Source organism: Hesperophylax consimilis, chromosome 7 (genome assembly GCF_061612785.1).
Source record: "Hesperophylax consimilis isolate HC1 chromosome 7, BYU_Hcon_1.0, whole genome shotgun sequence".
Lineage (NCBI taxonomy): Eukaryota > Metazoa > Arthropoda > Insecta > Trichoptera > Limnephilidae > Hesperophylax > Hesperophylax consimilis.
The window spans coordinates 12862416-12878195 of record NC_142842.1 but is presented as its reverse complement, the minus strand read 5'-3'; the positions used below and the strand labels follow the sequence as shown (position 1 = coordinate 12878195).

The 15780-nt window shown below is 36.0% G+C and overlaps 2 protein-coding genes across 2 annotated transcripts; one reads left to right on the top strand and one right to left on the bottom strand.

The window, feature by feature from the left end:
* The first annotated feature begins 770 nt into the window (after positions 1–770).
* On the top strand, positions 771–3257 carry LOC149422331 (uncharacterized). Its single transcript, XM_089633730.1, has 3 exons — positions 771–988; positions 1068–2151; positions 2497–3257. The coding sequence occupies exons 1-3, from the start codon at positions 806–808 to the stop codon at positions 2937–2939; spliced, it is 1710 nt and encodes a 569-aa protein (XP_089489856.1). The 5' UTR covers positions 771–805; the 3' UTR covers positions 2940–3257.
* Positions 3258–3272: 15 nt separating this feature from the next.
* Positions 3273–13302, bottom strand: LOC149422330 (U3 small nucleolar RNA-associated protein 6 homolog). Its single transcript, XM_089633729.1, has 9 exons — positions 13130–13302; positions 12929–13038; positions 12501–12813; positions 11223–11411; positions 8160–8363; positions 7228–7341; positions 6102–6311; positions 4727–4912; positions 3273–3716 (listed from the first exon to the last, which is right to left on the bottom strand). The coding sequence occupies exons 2-9, from the start codon at positions 13018–13020 to the stop codon at positions 3309–3311; spliced, it is 1716 nt and encodes a 571-aa protein (XP_089489855.1). The 5' UTR covers positions 13021–13038; positions 13130–13302; the 3' UTR covers positions 3273–3308.
* Between the last annotated feature and the right edge of the window lie 2478 nt (positions 13303–15780).

The window sequence follows — 15780 nt, the reverse complement described above, 5'->3', positions numbered from 1 at the left end:
AGTTGATCAACTAAAATCGCCCTGTCTGAAAGGAGTATTATGCCCCGTTCAGAAAGAGCGATTTTAGTTGAACGACAAAAATTGAACAAGATATCGTTCATACGTTTCAATTTAACTTGAACCGATGTTTTCAATCAAGATGGCGTCACGTGAATATTTATCGCTGCGTGCGTCCCCTTGATTTCGGACCTTTTAGAAAATGAAAAAGCGCAAAAAACGTCGAATTTGGGCTAGAAAATGGATTATAAAGACAAACGATTTGGGTGCTTCTAACACTTTATTGAGAGAGATGGCGCTAGAAGATATCGAAGGCTATGGCAATCATTTTCAAATTTCAGAAGAACAATTCAATGTACTGTTGTCTAAGATTTAATAAAAAATCCAAATACAGGACACATTTATATTGTATAATTTTATCAGTATGGACTAGATTATTATTGAATATACCACTCACGCAACATAGAAAATCAAGAACTTTCCTTCAATAAAATCATAGACAATACGGGTAATGACCCACTTTCAAGAGAGCCAAGGATACCAAGGACACATTTGACCCAGTGAGTGGTTTATTTATGCTGTGCCGCTAACCCCTCCTGCTTCCACGATTAATCTTTAGATTTATTTGATGTTTCGATTAAAATATTTCGATCATGTAAATGTTTCGATCCTGCCCACCACTACCACCGGTCAAAGAATCTAAGCAAAAAAATTACATCTATGGAAAACTAATTGACATTTCATTGACGTTTAGTTTAATTGTATACATACATCATAAATTATTCATCTTTAAAATTAGTTTTCATAAATGGAAGGCAATATGAATTCAACAGTATTAGAAACAGAGCTCAAAGGCATCGAATTAAATGAAAGGTGTCGTGCTTGTTTGAACAACCGAGGCGAAAAGATGTCTGTTTTTGAAAGACGAGAAACAGACGAGACGCAAACGACTAAAATCAACGAAATGTTGATGTCTTTTGCTTTGATCGAGGTATTTAAAAAAAAAATTAATGAGTTATTTATAATTCACCTCACATAAATTAATAAACCATGAAATATTACTTTCCCAGGTGATGGAAAATGACGGTCTACCCTCATTAATTTGCTCAGAATGTCTTCGCAATACTCACATTGCATTTGATTTCAAAAAGCAGTGTGAGAATTCTGATGCAGAGCTTCGGAGCCTTCTCGGATTGAGTCAACCAATATCAAATCCTACCAATGTAAAGATTGAGAAAAGTTGCCAAGATATTGCAAATGTTGAAGAGGCGCAGTTGCCTCACCTCCGGGAGCCAAAGCTGGAGATCGAGTATCGTCTTCCAGATATTTCAGACTGTCAAATTTACAAAAAGCAACCAAGAAACAAGAAAACCAAAAACAAAAAAAGCAAACGCTTGCACGGTTTAAAAATAGAAAATGGCAACAGTGTAGATTTTGGGGGATATGTCGATGATGAAACAAGTCAACCCCTCTTCCCTTGCTCCGAATGTATTCAATGTTTTACCAAACAGAGAGACTTAAAGAGACATATCAAGAATGATCACGGCAAGTTAAATCCGGATACGGCCTACTGCGACATCTGTAATCAAGCATTTTCCCAAGCCCAAACTCTGGCGCGTCATATGAAGATCCATCAAGAGAATCAGAAAAACAAGCTGTGCACATTCTGTGGGAAAGGCTTTCTTCGCTCCGATGACTTGAAGCGCCACACGCGGATCCACACCGGGGAGCGGCCTTATTCGTGTGATCAATGTCCCAAGGCGTACAAGCAATCGTCAGAATTGAAAGAGCACATCAAATCTCACTCTACAGCTAAAGACTATATGTGCACTGAGTGCGGGAAAAGCTTGGCCACGAGGAACGGCTTGTACGTCCACATGAAAGTGCACAGAGGAGAAAAGAACCACGAATGCAAGTATTGCGGGAATCGGTACGTCACATCTGGTGAGTTAACCTCGCACGTGAACCACATCCACTCACGCGAGAAGCCCTTCACGTGTACGTACGAGGGCTGCCCGAGAGCCTTCGTGACCCGCCTGTCCCTAAAGATACACCAGCATACCCACACCGGAGAGAAACCGTTCCAGTGTTTAACGTGCAACAAGTCTCTTTCCACCGCATCATCACTCCTTGAGCATAAACGGATACATACAGGTTAATCTTTTGTGTAATTCTCTCATTCATGATAGGTCCAGAGTGGTAGTATGATATCTTTGTCACTATGCTAACTGACCACCACTTAGAATGGAAACATTGTTTGTAATGGAATTAGCTATATTCAATGATCTTATTTATGTATTGTTCTCTCTACTAATTACTCCTGGTTTTTATTTGATTTTGTAAAGTCTTGATAGTTAAAATGGTTGGTTTAAACCACTTTGTTTAGAGTTAACAATGAACTTTCTTACGATTTACTCTTTATTGTATCTTGGAAGTGTATGAGTAAGAAACACAAATTAGTACTGCCCATGGACTGTTTAAAATTTAATATTTTCGCAGGTGAAAAACCCAAAATATGCACTGTTTGTGGGAAACGAATGGGAAACTCCCAGGCCCTAAAGAAGCATATCCGGATCCACACGGGGGAGCGTCCTTACCAGTGTAAGATGTGTCTGGAGAAGTTCATCTGCGGCTCCGCACTCAACACCCACCTCAAAACTAAACACTTTGAAAAGCAGCACGAGTGCGACGTCTGCCATAAAATGTTTGCTCTGTCCACCAAACTCCGACAACACATGCGACTGCATACGGAGAATAAATCCTACATCTGTCGTATCTGCGGATTATGCTTCAATCAAAACATAAAGCTTAACCACCATATAAAGACTCACGAAGTAGTCAAAACGTTCCAACATTCTTCTTTGGAATTACATACAGGGCAAATTGAGCTCCTTCCACTCACAGCCCAACTGGTTATGCAACCAAGTATTACTCAGTGCTAGAACCATAGATAATCGAAATAAAGGGAGATAAGTGCCGAAGAATCTTGCCGAACTACGACCAACCTGTACGCATTATCAAAGAGGTGGAACCTCTAACCATTATGAAAGTCATGTGTTAGGTGTGTAGGTAGAAAATTCGATTTGCAGTAGTATGGGTGAACTACGTTGGTGACACTTGTGTGGACAGTATCATATTAATAATGGTTCATAGCCTATCTCCCTTGTTCTATTATCTGTGTGCATTAGATTTTTGTTATTCAAAGTGTGCATCGCAATAAACTTATTGACATTCAAAGTCAAAGAGAAGAATAAACTCAAGTAGACAACATTCGTTTTGTGTTTTTATTTCATATTCTAAATTTACATGAGTTATTTGTTATTCAAACTGTGCATTACAATGAACTGGTCGACGCATTTTCGGTCGAGAGAGGAACAGGCCCGAGTGTACAGCGGGCCACAGCATTCCGGATGTCCATTGTTCATTTCAAACTTGATAAAGTCCATCCAAATTTCCGGATCATTCTTCCCAAACTGTTGGATGGTAATCTCGTGGCAATTCTTCAACTGTTTGTAATTGATGACCTTTTGCTGACTTTCTAGTTCCATCATCTTCTTGTGAAGGTTAAGTTCAAACGGTGGTATCTTCACCATATCTGCATACTGTTCTCTCGCCTCGCCGATTCCTCCGACCTCGTAAAAAGTCTGGAGGAAAACTGGCTTTAGGCTTTTGGATATGTTGGGAGCCAGTCTCATGCTGTCTTGAAGACATTTTTTAAGCTGAAAATGAGAAAAAAATCATTTGAATAACCAACTGCTTTTTAACTCTTGGTGTGCCGCCACAAAATTATCGCCGTGTACCATCTGATTCGATTTATGTCATGACTAGGTGACGTCTATCCGGCGTTGCTCGGGGACTTATAAATGGTTTGGGGTAAAGTTTAAGGTTGTAAGGGTGAGACCTTTTTAAGAAATACAATTCCTTAGTAAATTATTTCTCATTATAAGTCTTAGCCAGCCTTAGCAATGTGCAAAAATTATATTTGGGTGCTTGCCCAAATATAATTTTTTTACGACTTGATTACAAAATATTGACTTTTCTCTATTTTCCATAAATATAATATGCATGTAAAATATATATAAACCTTCCGGAAGAAATTCTCTACTTGATCGTGAATATGCTATCAAAATACGGTGCATAGTTTAGAAGAACCAAGTGCACAAACAGACGCGGATAGCGACTTTATTTTGTACTATTTAGAGATAACGTGTTTATAATTTTACAAATATACTATATATAACCTTACACATTAGCTGCCAGGAGCTTTGGTTACCATTAAAATTACATATGATTGGTCCTGAACCTGAATCTTGCACTGAATCCTGTTAAGAAATATGATTTTTTCAAAAGCAAAGATAGCGAATTTTGTTAACCTTTTGAATGCGATAAGTAGCTCAGGTTTTCAATACCCCTAAAGCCGCATATTCATCAGCAAACTTTAACCGTAACACGTTACTGTAAACAAAAATTATAGTGTAGACGTGGTTTCTCGAACGACTCGTGGCAAGCCTATGCCTGTAAAACAGCCCTCGCTTAGACACTAGAGCCTGGTTACTGTATCAACAATTACAGCTCGCTAATGAGAAACATTCATGAAGGAAATGTGATTAAAACTTTTCGTGTTTACAAATTATCAAAACTAAAGTTGGTAGAAATTCCTCCCTTGCTTTTATACTCCTCAAATAAAAATTATTCACAACGTGTCTTATTCTAGTATTATTATTATTACCTTGCTTAAATCTTTGCTGTTTTCTAAGAGAATAATCCACAGCATGGTTCCCTTCTCCGATGGCAAGGCTGCTTCCGCTTGCTTGAAGATTTTGATCAAATTAACGGGATCACCTTTATTTCGTTGCAGTCTCTCCTTCCACACATATTCTGATGAAGGGAGATTTACACTGGCCTCCTCCAGCACCTGTTAAGATTAAAAATGAACCAATGGGTTTACAATAAATCAATCGAGAAATAATACAACAAGTAAACAAATTAGACTTCATTTCAATTAGAAACTATTTTAAATTCTAAGAGCAACACTATCATAAAGGTGCAGGTATCCCACCGACGTTTTTTCAACTCCGATAAAGCTAAAACCCCGTACTTTAAGCAGAGCATGTACAGAAGATATACATAATACAAAACTCTAATAAGGGATGAAGACGAAAATGAATAATGGAAATAAAGCTAAAGAGATTGCGTTATTTAGTGCACTGATTCCCTAATTGGGTGTCATAGTGGAGTGGTGGCTTCGGGGGCCATTGGGAGGCAGCAAGGAGGCTAGAGTGCAGTAAGAATGTGTTAAAGCAAAGGTATTTTCCAGTCGACTACAGATAATATTATAGCCATGCATTGTTGCAAAATATACCTGTGCATGTATCAAGTTATTTTACTTTCAAAGAAAACATACAAAATGCATTTACAACTGATTGATTTCAAGTCTAAACAAATTCACTTTGTGTTTTCATTATTTTACATGTTATTAACATAATTCAACCGCAAATGGAAATAAGTTTGGGAAACCCTCCTTTAGTGTGATAAGTTAAATTTCGTCATCATCACTCTGTATATCCCATGGTGGGATTTGGCCTCCTCCGAAAATACTTTGGACTTGTTCCTCAAGTCCTGGGAAAACACATCGGGCAGACTTAATTATGACACACTTAAAACCCCATTAATATTAAAAGAGAGGACTTAATTCCTGGAATCCGGGACTTGATGGCTACACCAAATCTAAACTCTTACACCATATTAATGTACATTAATACTGAAATACTGGCCCCTAAGAACTATCTATATGTATCGCTTCTACATACATAAACACACACATCACCACAATTTAGACATCTGCCTGATGATAGAATCTCAAATCGCATCTCCTCCAGAAACATTCTTCACTGGCTGCAGTCCCTCGCCATTCGCCTCCAATCCTCTTTAACCGAGCCTATCCACCTCTCCCTCGGCCTGCCTCTAGGTTGCTTCTACCGGGGCACACACAGTCATAATTCTCGGCGTCCTATCTTCTGGCCTCTATCCAAACCTCTTGTTAATCCCAAATCATCTGTATCAAATTCAAAACCTGACTTTTCCGATAAATAAACAAATAATACCTTTGATATCTCGTCTTCCGTAGTGTCATCATCGCAACACAGCATGTCGATCCATAGCTTGTACTGCTGCTCGTTCAGCTGCCCCAGCATATGTCCCTTGGTAAGGGCTCTCTTCAGCACCTGCAGCTTGGTGACGGTGTCCTTGGACTCCTCTACCGCCAGCTTTATGGCACTCTTGATGTAACCGTTGCAGGCCTCTTCATGCGGTAGCTAAGCCGACATAAATAATACACATTAATAAGGATTGGATTGTGTGCCAAGACACAGTTGGGTGGAGTTCCATCCTATCTCAACCTACCCTTCGTGTAACAACCGTGCGACTGATATCTATGATAAAAGAGACAGCATGATAGAGCGAGAAGATAAGTGTAAAAGGTTGTCCAATGACTCTTCTTCATCACCTGTTACTAGAGATAATAGATTGTGTTAATTGAGGAGCTGAATGCAATTAAAACTTAAACGCGCATAACCTGTTTTTGCTTCCATCGTCTTTTTGGTAACTCCAATCTCTTCTTTATCTGCTGAGTAAATATTACTCCTGTGGTGTCTACACGCCTAAGTTTCAACACTAGTTAAAAGTGAATAAATACTAAGCATTTCAAAAAACTCTGAACACAACTCTCAACACAATTTTCATCATAAGTTGTTGTTGCATCGAGTTCCTCTATTACAGTGAATTGACTATTATTCCACCATCACAATCGTAGAATAATTAATGTTATAAAGGCGTTAAAAGGACATTACACTTAGTTGTTTCAAACTCCTGATGACTGTTTCAAACATACTTTGATGACCATCAAATTGACAATATACGCCATTTAAAATTTTTGACATTTTAATGGTTCCCGTTAAAATTTTTGGTTGCTATGCTTGACAGCTGATCACAACTTGATTAAGCTAAAAAGGGCAGAGAATCAGTGGTTAATTAATAACACAATTTTCAAAATGGCACTGATCATCGATATGAAGGATAAGATTTTGTTTTTAAATTAAATTTCAAATGTGTATGATAATTAGGGAAAGGTTATAATAATATACAAATCTGTAAGTGAATTTATATTTTTGTCACAATAAAACGAATTAAAGAGATATTAAGGAAAATTTGTAAATAAAGAAAAAGCATTACCATCACAACAGCAGTTTCGTAGACATTGAAGAAATTGGCTAAATTTTCAGGACACTTCCTCAAGAAGAAGTCTTCATTCAGCGATCTCCAATCGAATTTTCCAACCGATTTACCCTGGAATATTAAATTTATTAAATCAACCAGAGAATTTTTTTATCCAAGCATAAATAATAGTGTTCTCTCACTTTTGAGTTTCCATTTGCTGCGGGAATAGATTCGATTTGCCGGCACCTGGGCGTATATATAAATTTATTTAGTAAGCCTAACCTGCCTATAATAAAATATTATTTTACCAGAAAATTATTTAAATAATAAATTATGTATTTCTTTTGTTTAAATTTTTAGGATTAATCTTTGCAAGTAAAGTCGGATTTGGCGATTTTTCCAGGGTCTGCACTTTTAAGAAAGCTAAATAACTAGATTTACTAACATAATATCTACACCACTACTCTTATAATAAATCATCTTCTGAATTAGGGCAAGTCTTATTTTACACTAGCTGACGTGTACCCGGCGTGGCTGGGGGTTATCCTTAGGAGACATATATCATCGCGGACTTTTTTGTAGACCTTTTTAAGATATACAATTCCGTAGTACATTATTTTGATGTATCTCATGAGGTTTAGCCAGCGTTAGCAATGTAGTGCCTGAAAATATCTTTTTACATCTCGATTATAAAACATCGAATTTTCTCACTTTCTATAAATATAATATGCATGTATCATATATGTAAACCTTCCGGAAGAAATTCTGTAAATGATTCTATCAAAATCTGTTGCGTAATTTAGAAGAACTAAGTGCACAAACAGACAGATGCAGATAGTGACATTATTTTATACTATTTAGACATACATTCCTCAGACGTCATAATACAAACTCCACAATATAAATCCTTAAAACTATATCAAAATAAATAATACATATTTATTTACCTCCAATTCACATTTCGCTACAAACTCCCAGGCTTCCTTTTTGTCATTGTGATTTTTCCACAGTTCAGAGAATAGCTTTTCTTGTAGAGATTCTGCAAAATCAAAACTGTTGGCAATGGAGCACAGTTGTACAATTAATTCTACGTCTGGAGCCTGCTTCAGGGCGCTCTTCATAAAGATTTTAGCCCTCTTCAGTTGAGTTTCCTACAAATAAAACAGCCAAATAAATAACCTGAAAGGTTTAAACTCTGCTGAGTTTACGCCAACATACAAAATAATGATCGGCCATTTTTTTTAAACATTTGAATGGTCCCTGTTAAATGTAGATTCTAATACCGTTTAAGCTTTTGAACCAACTGTGATCAGCTGACGAGCATGAAGACTATGGTGTTATGCTTGTCAGCTGATCACAATTTGTTCAAAAGCCAAAACGAGCCTAGAATCGGCGTTCAACGGGGACCACTCAAATGTCTTAAAAAACAAAATGGCATTTATCAAAATGTGACATTTAAATATTAATGAAAAAACTGGTCATAATAAAATAACCTTTTGATAAAAAGTTAGATAAAAGGATTCAGTAACTTTTTACACAACATGGTATAGTCAGATGAACACAATAGCGAGAACTTAACCAAAAAAGTTTCTGAGGTGGATATTTATATTTTAGAGATTTCGAGATTCAATTTAAGGCGTCTTAACCAGCGGCCGAGATTTCCAATTTTGTCAAAAGACGGTCTCGCTATCGGACGTTTTTTTAGAACGAGATAGAAATACCGAATTCATTCCACTGCAAGCCGTACACCCGCGCGGCTGACGAAATCTACAGCATGGTTCCGATGAAATAACAATTACTGTTGTTGAATTCTCGGTTGTAGCTTTCTTCCTAATAAGTAGTTACATACATATTTGTAAATTATACGTCGGAGTGCGTAAACATAAATAAATACAAATGCAGTGCGTTGACATAGTAGATACAAAATAGGTAGGTTTATGAATAAACATTTATTTTTTCAAGTATTGTTTTTCATTTGTTTTTTTTTTAAATTTATTTTATATAGGTTTTACAAAAGTGAGTGAAAATCTCTCATTTTACATATTTATTTGTTTGTACGATAGGTTTTACCAGTAAGTTTTATTTCTAATACTTATCTTTAAAGTATTACTTGATTTGATATGCATGATATTGAAAATAGGGTTTATTCCTTGCAACTGAAATAGTGTATGTAAACTAGGTTTTTTTTCCAACTATTTTCTACGGTACCTACCTACATATGTAGTTATGCGATTGCATAATATTGTATCGCTTTCATGTATTTACACATTTTGTGTTGAAATTTTTAATTCACCTTTAATTCTGGGTGTTCTGCAAGACATTTATAAAGACGAGGGCTTGTCGAGAGCACTTAATATTAAAATTACAAAAAAATACAATTTGATGCATTATTTTGAAGGAGAAACAACATAAGAAAAAATGCTGTTGATGATTTTTGGAAAGTCGAAAAATTCACAAATTTTACACAGTGAAAACGCTGAAATAAACTTCAGGTGACGTTGAATGATTGCTCAATTTTAGACAGCGACAGAGATATACACGGAAACCTCTCATAAAACTTGAAACTTTCATTAGAAAAAGTATAAATCACTTGTAAAAAATATACAACGTATCGGGACCAATGTTTTAATATTAATATATTAATTACATATTGATAGGTGAGTCAAATCCCAGCATTGCAAAGAATGAGAGAGGGCACCTGGAATGAGACAATCCAAAGTACTCACAAAAGGACCAGACCCTAGACGAACCAATAAACTACACAATATGGACAGAAACTCGCTGAGGGAACTGGTAGCACTACTAACGGGACACTGCCATCTCAGCAGACACATGCAGATATTGGGAGTAGAACCAATAGATGAAGGAAATGTGAAGAGGATGAAGAGACTCCAATTCACCTATGGTGCCAATGTCCTGCCCTTGTGGGAACTAGGATCAGATACCTGGGGAGACATACAGTAGAACCAGAAGACATAGCCACATACCCAATGACAACCCTTGTGAACTTTATTAAAGGGACTGGGTTGTTGTTAAAGGATTGAGGTAAAATGGGATAGCACAATGGGCCTATGGCCTAAGTGCTCACGGGAACTATGTGTAAACCATCTCTGCTTTAAAAAAAAAGGGGGACCAATGTAATACGGACTTATCTCGATCTTCATATGAATTGTACATAATGCAAGCGGGATAAAAAGGGTCTAATTAACCCCAGAAAGTGCACCACAGGGCTTTGTTATCCGGCGGCCCTTTTGATTAATCATTCAATCTCCCTGGGCGTTGATTTAAATTACTGAATTCAACAATCCTCCAGTGTTCCGTCTCTTTTCAACATAAGCGTTATACCGTTAGAACTTTGAGATGCACTCTTTTTCGCAAACATGTTTTAGTTGGGTAATATTTTAGGTATACAAACACATGCGTGAGTTTTGGCAAATGCATTTTTTACGCGTTAGTTTTGCGATGAAATTTATGTTTTCATGCCATTCTCCAAGACCTGGCTTTTAAAGGTAGAAAAAACAATTTATACAGATTAATATATTAAATCTTATGTACAGGCGCAAAACCAATAAATCATCTCAATATTCAAAAGCATAAAGTGTCAAGTGTTTTATTTGACAATATTGAAAATAACGCCATCTTTCGGTGTGAAGTTTCTAAATATATTTTGAGGAATACCCTTCATAAGAAATATCAGGAATACCAAAATGTAATATTATTGATAGAAATTATTGCAAAAAATCAATATGGCGGTCATCTCATACAAAAGAAAATATTCATTTCACGTAATTGTAATTTAAAATACAGTATTTTCCATTCCCCTCGAATGCAAATAGTTGTCCTTTATAGTAATTGCGTTGAATCAAAGTGTTTTTATTTTTAAATATTTGTATTACGTGTAGCTACCATTCTATTAATTAAATTAAACGAGTATCGACTAATAATGTTATGTACATAGAATTTTGTTGGAAAGTAATTCTGTGTACATGTAAAATAAAATAAATAATTACCCTTTTTTCTTCATCCATGTTTTCGGCTGCTTTTAGTTCCATCCTGAAGGCATCAATATATAGTTCATGGCACGTTGGGTGTCTCTGTAAACCTTTAACGGCAAACGTCCTCGCGGTGTCGATGCTGTGCATCTCCTCATATTCCCAGCGACAAGCCAACTGCCAAACTCGAGCTTTGTCTCCATGGACCTGATCAACAAAAGTGTTAGGTTAGGTCAAATTAATAACAATCACGAAAAAAAAAAGACACCGTTTAAGTGCCAAAAATTCTAAATAAAACATTTTTTTTTTACATTAACTCCACACAGGAGGCCCTGAGGAAAATATACAGAAAACAGGAACACACTTAGCAGATTTTATTTTAAAAACCCTTTGTAATCAGTTAGGTAATTATGAGAAGTAAGTACATATTTTAGTTCCTGGAAACGGAAAGTAATGCATTTTAGTAGCTATTTTTTAATATAAAAATGGATAATTTGAAGTCTTTTCTACACATCATGTTTTGACATAATAATATTAAAATAGAGTTATTAGGCTAATTTTTTAAATTTATGTTTTGATTAAACCCAAACTAACTAACATTTTAAGATCATAACGATTGATTTTAATTTTAACGAAATAACTATTAAAATGCATTATTGTCCCATAAAGTAGGTTCTGTGTGTGCACTTTACAGATGTAATAATTACAAATAACAAAAACACTCTAAACATACCAAAAACTGTTGATAGGTTAGTTACTTATAATTGTTAGAATTGAATTGAATGATTAATAAATACCCTACAGTAATAATTAATCTTTATTAAACCACACATAAAGAATAATTGGTAATACATATTTGTTATAATTATGTTAAGTTAAACATGAAATCTACAAATAAGAAATTAAATAAAATTTCTCCCAATTATAACATTCTATTACCTTTCTAAACTATCAACGACAGAGTTAATAGCGGCTTTAATATTTTTTTAAATGTATGAACAAAAAAGCAATAAGGTCCGTATGTAGATTAGATAATTTTATATTTTTTTCGATTTCTTTAATTTAAAAAAAGAACATTTAAAAAAAAAGAAACACGTTGAAAGAAGTTGTGGGTGTGTTAAAGAAAACTTATTAAAAAAAGAACATTTCGCATAAAATCGAATAAAATGTATGAAATAAAACCAAGTGACGCCGCTAGGAGGCGCTAGTGTGGCATGCCTGCCATCAGAATGTATAGAAAATGTCAGAAGATGGAGGTATTATTAATATTAAAGGATATTTAGTACACCAGCTTACTTGTAGAAGTTCCTCAAAAATAGCTGTGATGCAAGGAATGAAGTTGACATTCTTGCAATAAACAATGTAGGCCAGCCATAGTTCTAGATCGCCCGGGAATCTTTGTACCACCTCTTTATACAATTTTCGTACTCGTTTAGCCAATGTGTATTCAATGTCTGCTTTTTTATCATTTATGGACATCTCTTGTCTTCGTTGTTTAATATCTTGAAGCAGAATACATTCATATGCAATGTAACGCAAGTAATCCTCCTTGCATTTAGTTGCACGGTGAATTTTGTATTCAAAGTCAGTTCTTTTTTTGCTGATCGCCCTAGAACGAAAATGAAAAAATGACGAAATTTCAAAAAAATACACAGATTTTATAACATTTCCCGCTAAAAACAACCGAGCCATGACAATTTTAAGTCTTTTTAGAGGTTATGTACCTTATTTCGTCAACATTGTATAGTTCAATCCTTTTCATCTGCTCTAACTCCGACAGCATATCCTCAACACGTTGATTTACGAACTCTGCCATTTTTACTCGTTTATTGAACTAAAATCAAGACAATTAAAACCGTATTAATATGAATACATACATTGTTTCGGAAACATTATTTATGAATTTTATGATGAAACAAACAAACCTTTCAAATAAATAATTTCGTAAGATAAATTAAATATTGTTCTGAGTATCCAATATTACATGCACTGTCGGTTTGGTATTTTATGAAATACTTGAAAAAACCAAACCACACAAAATATTTCAAATTTGACAGATCAACACGTGGTCAAGCGAATGACGTTTGACCATAGATATACCAATCGCCGTTTGACAGTAGGACCATAGAACATTTTGATTTTGCGTTCGGGCCTGTACAATGTCGACATTCGATTATTCGATATTCCTGTCCCGGCGACTTTTCTGTCACTGGATCGTACGGTGCTATTTTTCAGAGGAACCAGTTGTGTTCGGATCGAGTAATTAAAAAAATTGTGATGCGAAGCTTTTGAAACAGGTTTCTAATTTATATTATTCTTAATATTTTTTAAATACGCGAAATCCCATAGAAAAATGTTATTGAATAAATAAATGATATTGCGGTAACACAGCGGTTACTGCAATGGCTGTTACAATATTTACGAGGAGAAAATGCGTAACTGCACTCATGCTAGTCACGTCGCAGTCACGAGCCTTAAAGCTTTGTCTTCTCCCATTGCATTATATCTTCCCCTGGATCGGATCGGACATTCTACATAGTCTTCTTCAATGGAAAAAAATCCCAATATGCCTTCTATTGATACACTTGGTGTAACTCTAGGTGACCAGCATATTTGGGAGGTGGGTATGGGTACCGTCGCCAGAGGAACCATTCATTGGTTAACCAACACCTCTGCCATAGATCACCACATGTGGTTTGCTACGTTTTGTGACTTAGCAGGGGTGTCCGGGTTCATGGGGTGAGGATTGTCTAGGTCTTGGCGACGGATGCGTCTGCCCACCTACTGTGTGGCGGGTCGGATTTGAAGAGACTGGTTGATAGAGAGCAGGACTCTCTTGACACATTGTCTTGCACCGCAGTAGTAGGGATGGATTCAAACATCCGTTACTGCTGGACTCACTGACTTCCAGATTCCTACCCACCCCTCATACCTTTTTCCTTCCTGAATCTTCCTTTCCTTAAAAGTTCTCCACACAGCATCCCCAAAGATAACATAGGCCTTGAAGGAAATTTTCCTCAGAGCCTCCTGGGTGGAGCTAATGTAAAAAAAAATGCACAGGGGCTCCGTGGAAGCCTGTTAAGTTAGCCTCTCAGAACCTGGGTGTACTGAACAGGGCCCGTAGATATTTAAATAGTACATAACTGCTAACCCTGTACAAATGGCAAGAGAGCCACACTGTTGAATTTGGCAGCCACCTTTGGTTTGGAGCCTAAAAATACTTAAAAAAACCCTTGACTCTGTCTAGAAATGGGCGTTTGATAGATTCCCCCCATCTTAACAATCGGATTGCAATTTTTAGAGCAGAGGCATCAGATGGGAATGCTGACCTGGTTCCATCGCTATTTCAATGAAAGGTGTTCCGATGAACTCCCATGCACGGTCCGAAACACGCCAAACGTTGATCAGTTGAGAATGAGTCGTTTCTACTACTCATTCATGAGTTCAACAGCTCGGTTGTGGAAAGATTTGCCTGCCTCTGTGTTGCCTCAATCCCATGACATGGGTCTTTACAAGACCCAAGTTAACTCCCTACTCTCCTCAAAAAGAACCCCCACACTCCATCCACAATATAACAGGAGAATTTATTTTCTTCAGGGCCTCCTGATGTAGCAACGTGAAAAAGGCACATTTGTGCACGGTGGAAGGTAATGAATGTGTAGATGGTAATGAAAAACTGCTGGATGGTAATTTATACATTTGGATAGTAATGAAGTTTGCTAGTATGGTTAAGGAAATATTCATGTATGGTAGTGAAAATGTTCAAGATTCTTAAAAATTCTAATACCATTGAAATATAAAATAAAATAGGATTGAAATCATGCAAAGTATAGTTTGACTTGACATGATGAGCGGGATATTATATCCATCAAAGTTTTGCATTATGAGTATTGTATAAACTCTTTTGGTACGAGAACAATTCGTTTTTCAGCTAAACTCTCACCATTTCTCCGAGCCATAGCCGGTCTTAAGCGGTTTCTATCCAGACGACTTTGTCCTAGCCCGTCGACAGTTCATATCAAAAGTCTTCTTTTTTTCTCAGAATAGAATCAATACAATTCTTCTTTGAAACTTTCTTTCAAGCAGGTAGGTTTATAAAACTTTCTTCAATCATTTAGGTAGGTACCATAACATGCAGGGATTCTTGGCACTCCTTGATTATTTAACAATATTGAAAAATAATATTTACAATAATTGTGAGAACGTACTATATATCGTATTCTTTCGCATCAAATAAAAAAAAAAAAACCTGTATAATAAAAAATAAATGCTAGTATCAATAGAATTTTGTTTCATTTTGAAGGTAAAGGAACTTGTGGAGAATTTGAAAAACTCTTCCATATTTCCTCATTGTCGCATTTTGGAACCAACAAGCGCTGCATAATAATAATACTGTGTATAATTTAATAAAACTTATATATTCAGAATTCAGCGTTTGTCAATCTGTTAAATGGATAATATTTTTCACCGGAGTTTCTTTATTCAAGAACCCTTATATATTAGCTCTGTCTCCCGAGGCGCCAATGTTAATATTTGGTTATAAGTAAATAAATAAAAAAAGCCTAATTTCCACTTT

Bases quoted from the DNA above. Each gene is read 5' to 3' on its own strand.
- LOC149422331 (XM_089633730.1), top strand. From the start codon at position 806: ATGGAAGGCAATATGAATTCAACAGTATTAGAAACAGAGCTCAAAGGC. The intron at 989-1,067 runs GTATTTAAAAAA...TTACTTTCCCAG, and splicing joins TGTCTTTTGCTTTGATCGAG to GTGATGGAAAATGACGGTCT. The intron at 2,152-2,496 runs GTTAATCTTTTG...ATATTTTCGCAG, and splicing joins GCATAAACGGATACATACAG to GTGAAAAACCCAAAATATGC.
- LOC149422330 (XM_089633729.1), bottom strand. From the start codon at position 13,020: ATGGCAGAGTTCGTAAATCAACGTGTTGAGGATATGCTGTCGGAGTTA. The intron at 11,412-12,500 runs GTAAGCTGGTGT...TTTGTTGATCAG, and splicing joins TTTTTGAGGAACTTCTACAA to GTCCATGGAGACAAAGCTCG. The intron at 4,913-6,101 runs GTATTATTTGTT...TAATCTTAACAG, and splicing joins CGGAAGACGAGATATCAAAG to GTGCTGGAGGAGGCCAGTGT.